At 25.2% G+C, this 7,518-nt stretch overlaps 2 protein-coding genes across 2 annotated transcripts in view; both read right to left on the bottom strand.

The window, feature by feature from the left end:
* LOC108756958 (trypsin 5G1-like) overlaps positions 1-2,798 on the bottom strand; it is a 6,235-nt gene extending 3,437 nt beyond the window's left edge. The window contains exons 1-5 of the mRNA XM_018501163.1: positions 2,707-2,798; positions 1,693-1,837; positions 1,105-1,369; positions 756-893; positions 341-479 (exon numbers count right to left, since the gene is read on the bottom strand). Of these exons, the coding sequence (XP_018356665.1) occupies positions 341-479; positions 756-893; positions 1,105-1,369; positions 1,693-1,837; positions 2,707-2,758 (739 nt within the window). The 5' untranslated portion in view covers positions 2,759-2,798. The remainder of the gene's footprint in view (positions 1-340; positions 480-755; positions 894-1,104; positions 1,370-1,692; positions 1,838-2,706) is intronic.
* A 3,477-nt stretch (positions 2,799-6,275) lies between these two features.
* LOC108757020 (chymotrypsin-1-like) overlaps positions 6,276-7,518 on the bottom strand; it is a 3,977-nt gene continuing 2,734 nt past the window's right edge. The window contains exons 4-6 of the mRNA XM_018501260.1: positions 7,463-7,500; positions 7,132-7,254; positions 6,276-6,501 (exon numbers count right to left, since the gene is read on the bottom strand). Of these exons, the coding sequence (XP_018356762.1) occupies positions 6,367-6,501; positions 7,132-7,254; positions 7,463-7,500 (296 nt within the window). The 3' untranslated portion in view covers positions 6,276-6,366. The remainder of the gene's footprint in view (positions 6,502-7,131; positions 7,255-7,462; positions 7,501-7,518) is intronic.

Below are 7,518 nucleotides of genomic sequence, written 5' to 3'. Positions count from 1 at the left end.
TAAACAAAATAAAATAAATTAGTATTGGCAATTTATATATAATAGAAAAAGCGTATATTTTACAAAAATAACTTTAATTATTGTATTATTAATAAAATTATAAATCAAATAATATTAAATTATAATATACAAATTAAAATTGTTAAATATTCTATGATCGAATTTATGTAATATTTGTGGAATAAATACCGCAAGCCGGGATAAAGTTGGATAAAAGTTTTTGAAATTTTTCCACAATAAACATTACACAAATCTATTGAATTACAATATATAATCCATCTCTAATTCTTTTACTTTAGACATAAAATACTATTTTATAAATTAAATAACATTTTTTATTTTTTCAAATTTGCACTGATCCAAGATATGTAACTGGAAACTCTTGCGTAAACGTCTGGAGCTCCAAGTGCGCAGGGAGTACCAAAGGAAACGATTCCAATTTGAACTCCATTAGCCACCAATGGTCCACCAGAATCACCCTGGAATAAAGATGCAATTAATAATAAAAATATTTATATACTAAGAAATTGTTTACTACAAATGATAATTATAATCATTTTAGAGTTAAGGTGAAATTGTAATCATATAAAGAAAAGACGATTAAACTCAATATTATAATTTTCAAACTATAATGATTCATTGTTAATATTTAACATTATTTATTATTTTATTGTTATCAAAAATATATCATCAATACATATATAATAATGTATATGTATCGATTTGTTCTATGATATTAATAGTCATTGGCTTACGTAGCATGCTCCTTCTCCTTCTTTAGTCAAAGTGCAGATATGGCTATCTCTCACTTTCGGTTGTGCTGTCTTGCAATCTTCTTGCGGATAAACTATTAATTCAATTTCTTGCAAGTTATTTGGTTTCTTTCCATCAACCTAAAAAAGATTGCATTGTTACATTGATAATCAAAGCAACTTTTATGTGACAATTAATAAGCGAATTATTATTATCAAAATGCCTTCTTATTCATTACTTTTAAAGTGTTTTTACATATATAAAGAAAAAATAGTTAGTTTTTCTAAAAGAAAATGTCTGTTCTTAGATATGTATAACTGAAAAATTTCTATATCATAAGTTCAATATTACCGAAGTAATTCCCCAACCAGATAATGTGCACGGCTTGCCCTCGAGTTCTTTATCGGATGTAACAAGATTTATCGGTTGCACTAATCTGTTGTACGTGATAGGATTTTTAAGGTGAATCAAACCAACATCATTAATGATTGAAGTTTCGTCGTATTGAGAGTTGAAGATTACACTTTCTACATCATAAACTGCTCCAGGTACATCCAAAAAGTTTGTGCCAGCATGGACTTTTAGATAAGTCAGATAATAATCATCGAAACTGAGACTAAAAAATATAATGCATATATAATACTTGGATATTTAGAGTTGTTGAAAATAAATGTCGAAAATGTTTGCTATAAGTTATGAGAATGTTAACAGAAATAATGTAAAGTATTAATTATAAATCATTCTTAAAATAAAAATTCACATTTTATCTAAAAAAAATGTCAAACAAATAATGATGCATTTTACGATTATAATTAATTATAAAAAATACTTTGCTGATTAAAATGTTAAAAGACTAGTTAAAATTAAAATGTTAAAAGAATAATTAAAATTAAATTCTATTAAATATATATTGTTACAAATTCAAAATATTTAACTTACTCTTTAAGACAATGTGCTGCGGTTAATATGTTATATTTATCAAGAATAGATCCACCACACATGTGGGCGCCATTGAATTGCAATGACACTTGATACGGAAATTTGCCAATTGGAGCATCCTTCCCGCCGACGATATGAGGAGCTCCTTATTAATAAAAATGAATTAATTATGTTAATATATACATGTTAATAATGTTTCAAAAAATAATTGATTATGTTAATATGCACACGCAATAATAAGTTATATTATCACACACACACACACACACACACACACGCGCGCGCGCGCACACATCTTTAAGAAATAACAAACATCGTGTTAATTTTATGACTAATGAGCTATTCAAGTAAATTTCTTAAAAATACAATTTTTTTGTTTACCATAAGTTTTATTAATCGCGACACAATAATTTTAATGTTAAAATATACGTATTTTGAGAATATTCGGAAATACATGTATTCTCCTAAATTAGTTTATATAATTTAATTAATCAATAGTGAAACTATTAATAAGTATTAGAAATAGATAAAAGTATTTTATACATATAATTTTTTTTCTAGAAAATTGTATAATTTTTTTTAATATTTAATTTTTATAAATATAGAGTATAGCAATATTTACTGAATCTGTGATTATTTAACGGACGCTTAAGTTATTATTAAGAACTTTGTGCATATATAAGGTAAGTGTGACAAACGTATATCTCAGAAACAAAACGTTTTACAGAACAATATTTCACAAAAGTTGTTTGATTTTGACTAATGCATAATTGTATCATTGGTTTGATCTTAAATGGCGCAGTCAAGTTCAGGGAAAAGTCACTTTAAATTTTTTAAAAGAAACTCCTCATGTTGCCATATTATAAAAGACGTTACAAAGACATTTTTTTAAAACATATATATCTAAAAAAATATCTAAAAGACATTATAAAAATGTCTTTAGACAATGTACATTGTCTAAATTTCTCATTCTCTTTTTTTGTATTAAAATATTTATAATTTATGAATTCTTACCTTCAATGCCGTATACCAGAGCGGTAAATATAAGACAAACTAACGCACGCATCTTGCTGATTTGTTACCTGGGATTAAAATGAAGAGATGCAGTCACAGGTTATATATATACTAAAGTAGTTAAAATCTTGAATCAAAGATATAAATCACGTGCTTATGACACTTTCCTGAATTTTTTTCAGTATTGTACTATGAAATATTATTTGTAGTTTACATTATGCACTTGTTGATTGATAAAGATAATAGTTTTAATTAAATTTGTAATTTTCATTATCTTCACTTTTCTTAAAAGAATGGGAATTTACGTGTGTTTATCTGATATTGTACAAAACCTCATCATAGTTATTTTATTTTTATATCGATTACTATATCTAATATTTTACAATGTTATCAATAGATTGTGTATCGCATTTTTAGTAGCTTAGTTAGTTAATATCTTATAATATAGAAATTATACATTCGCCTGATCAAATTGAACAAATTTTTATACAATAAATAAGAAAAAAATAAAAATATAGATCATAGACTTAAATAATTTAAAATTAAAATAATAAGCAATTAAAAGGGTTACGAGTCAAGCTGGATTTGTTACTAAAATATTAATTTTAATCTGTTAATATTATTTAGTACATAATGTATTTTAACCCGTTATCGAAACATTCTCAATGTGAACAAATTAAAATATTTACATTTTAGTATATAATTGATATATTATAATTCATATAAAGCATTAATTTTATTAAGCTATAGTTTTAAAATATTGAAACAGACCAGAATAAAGAAAATGTTGTCACTTAACATCAAATAAATTATAAAAAAGAAAATTTTAGTGACACAAATCAGTAATTTATCTGGTTTTATCTTATTACTCGATAATATGTTTTTGGATCCAATTCTTAAAAAAGAACACTCTAGAATATATCGCCGTTCGACAACACATGTTATACCAACAGAAATGATACAAATTTGAACATCGTTAGAAACAAGAGGACCACGCAAATCTCCTTGAAAATTTAATAAATACTACTTTTAATTATTTATTATAAATCAAAATTTCATTTAGTTTAATTCATGTCTTACACTTAATTATCGTTAAATGTCTGTAAAATTCTGATATTATCACTTATTTTAGTCTTATATTTCAAATTTTTACTTTTTTAGATTATATTTAATAATATATAAATTTAATAAATAATTTTAAAATTTATAATTTTATATATCGTTTATAAATAAAGTCGCAAATTAATATTATCTTTTATTAGATATTTTTAGTGTAGAATACTATACGTGTGCTTTAGAATACGGTCTATTTGATTCTACGGATGCTTTGAAGCATTTTTTTGGTCAATTAGTAAAATTCTTCTGATTGGTCAATTAAAAATTTCGAAGCATTTGTAGCGTCAAATGAATGGCACCGTCATGCCTGTTTCACACTACTGGAGGCTTAGAATTGCAAATTGAGGATTCAGCCAATTAGAACGAAACGGATTAAAAGTATTACCTGATTGGTCGAATTCTAATCCTTGATTCACAATCATTAATCTTTAATGCTTAGTGTGATACCGGCATTAGTGTCTTGCAAACTCACTTCAAAGTGAGGTTATGAACCTGTGTTGATATGCGATAACTACTTACCAAAGCAAGTAGTGACGTCATTAATCTGAGTGTAAGATACTCAGCTCACTTCAGACTTAGTTTCATTTGTGTGTAAATAGAAAGAAACTATTGTTTCCCTTCTTTTTTCTTCTTCTTCTTCTTCTCTCTCTCTCTCTCTCTCTCTCTTATTTTTTCCATTATAAAAAATTTATAATACTTTATAAATTCGTTTCTTTAGTGGCATACCACAGCGATAAATAGAAACCAATCGAATGTACGTATCTTTTTGTTGTCTCAGTTTGAAGTGAGTAGATGCATTTATAGGTTTATATATACTTCTGATATAGTTACAACAAAGATATAAATCATGTTTTTGTCACATTTTTCTCTAAATTTGTCTCAATGCAGTATCATTGCACGATAAAATATTATATTTATAGTTTACATTATGTAACTTATTAAAAGTGATAGTCTTAATAAAATTCTTAGTTTTTACTGTCACAATTTTTCTTAGAATAAACAGAATAAAGACTTATTTCTGTTTATCTCTGATGAAGTATATAATATGTGGTAGATTTATTTCTATCGATTACTATATCTATAACATTAGAGACTACAATATCGTTAATAAATTATGTGTCACGTATTCAGAAATCAACAAGAACTTTCAAGAATCATAAATCTAGGTGGCCAAAGTCCAATAAATTTATAATAGACAAATAAAGGTAGAAACTTTGTAAATAGAAAATAAATTTAATAAAATCTTGATTTATTAAAATCTTGAATAAGTCATGAATAAAGTTATACATATATATATGAAAAGAATATATATTAGAATATATATTGGGTTGTTCGGAAAGAGAGTAATTTTGTTTTTTCCCAACAGAGGATTTAATTGTATTTTTCACAGCCAATTTCACACTTAAGCCGCATAATCATTATATATTTTGACAGCTGATATAGCAAGGCTTGCTTGTGAAAAAAGTTCGATTGATTCTACGCAGTAGTTTTTGGTTGGTGCCCTATCAAATATGAAAGTGAAAAGCAGCATTTTCGGCATATTTTACTTTTTTACTATCGAAAAGGTAAAAATACTGTTCAAGCAAGAAAAAAATTATCCGAAGTGTATGGAGAAGATGTATTGACAGAACGCCAGTGCCAAAACTGGTTTGCAAAATTTCGATCCGGCAATTTTGATGTTGAAGATGCACCACGTTGGTCTGGAAGGCCAGTTGAAGCTGATGAAGACACAATAAAGGCATTAATTGATGCAAATTAATTCGCATTCGGCGAATAACAACTCGTGAGATCGCTGAGAGATTAAATTTATCGAATTCGACTGTTTATGATCATTTGAAACTCGTCTGATTGAAAATCGTCTTTCATTTTCATAAGAAAAAACGAAATTACTTTCCGAATAACCTAATAGTATATTTAAATACTGGATACTGTACGTAATTTAACAATTTAACTGCCATGGCAACCACATCTAAATGTGGTGTGAATTTTTACGAAAGTTCTATCATTTATTTTTAAATAACATCTTTATTTATCAGATTAGAAATTATTATATTAACGTTGTAAATGAGAAATATCTAATTTGAAATCTTATTTGTATAAGACAACTTGTGAAAATTATGTATAAATATTTAATTTTATACGTTATGTGCATTTTAATTTTTAAAATATATATCATAATTATATTTAAGCTTTTTTTTACTAAATTTTTTTTAATTTTTAATAATTTATCTTTCCAAAAATTTTTTTTCGCTAAATTCGGCAAACTAATTTATAACAGTATTATATATTCTGCAGATTTATCAATTTTGTATAATATTAATATAAATAAAATGATATTATTCATAACGGATAACTACGATAACTGAGAATAAAAGCAACATTAATAATTGTTATTGTTTTGTTATTTACATTAATAATTTATTTAATAATTGAAAAAAGAGCATATATTTCGAAGAAATAATCTGTTTACTGTATTATTAGTGTTATTTTAAATTATAAATTTTGTAACATTAAATAGTATTTAATAAACAAATTAAATATCTCTTATTTCTTCAAATTTGCATTTATCCAAGACAGGAAACTGTCCACTCTTGTGTAAACATCTGGGTCTCCAGAACAGGCGACGGAAGCGATTCCAATTTGAACTTCATTAGCGACCAAAGGTGCACCAAGATCATTCTTAAATGAAAATGTAATTAATATGAAAATACTGATATATAAAATAATATATAAAACTATTATATACGGCAGTAATTAATTACTTATTATTACAAAATATTATTATAATTATTTAAATGGAAATAATTTAATGAGCATATAATTAGATCACTATTTAATATTATACTATTTTATAATATTAATATTTCTTTAGAAAATATATTGAAGATGTAAATATATTAATTTATGTTAAAGCAAAAATTCAATCAATATATAATTAGATTCTTTTAATATTATTTCTACTTTCATAAGTATAAATATAAAAAATTATAGCATAGTAAAGTAGAAGAAACATAAAATTTTTTTTATTTAGTTACGCTGTAACTTTTTTTTATTAATAAATATATAACATTTGCTTTTTATATTGTTATCCTTAATGTCTAGCGTTTTGATTAAAAAAAATTTTATTCATTTTATTTCTGTGAGATGTTTTTACGCAATATATATTTATGTGATAGATACGTATCAAATGATGTAGAATAGCAAAGGTTAGAATCATTTATATTATTAATGATGTTGTATTGATGTTGATGTTGTATCAAAAATATATATAATTGATTTGTTTTATTATATTAATAATCGACGGCTCACCTTATATTCATTTGTTCTATTTTGAGCTGTAGTGCAGATATGGCTATTTGTTAGTTCCCAGTGACTTTTTGCGCATTCTTTTTGCTTAGCAATTACCAACTCAGTTTGTTGCAAGTCTCCATTCTAGAAAGATAAATGCATTAATTGTTACATCGAGCATCGAATAACGAATAACAGTAGCAGAATTATTATTATTAAAATACCTTTCTTACACTTATTACTTCTAATTTATTGTTACATTTATATAAAAAGAAATAATAAATTACTTTAAGAAAGAGTTCTTTCCTGAAAATATAATTGGAAAATTTTTGTATCGTAAGTTTAACATTACTGTTGTATTTGTCCATCCGGATAACGTGCACGGTTTGCCTTCGAAATTTTTATTGT

Source organism: Trachymyrmex septentrionalis, unplaced genomic scaffold, assembly GCF_001594115.1.
Source record: "Trachymyrmex septentrionalis isolate Tsep2-gDNA-1 unplaced genomic scaffold, Tsep1.0 scaffold131, whole genome shotgun sequence".
NCBI lineage: Eukaryota > Metazoa > Arthropoda > Insecta > Hymenoptera > Formicidae > Trachymyrmex > Trachymyrmex septentrionalis.
Note: the sequence above shows the minus strand (reverse complement) of the source record. Positions and strands in the feature narration are given on the sequence as shown.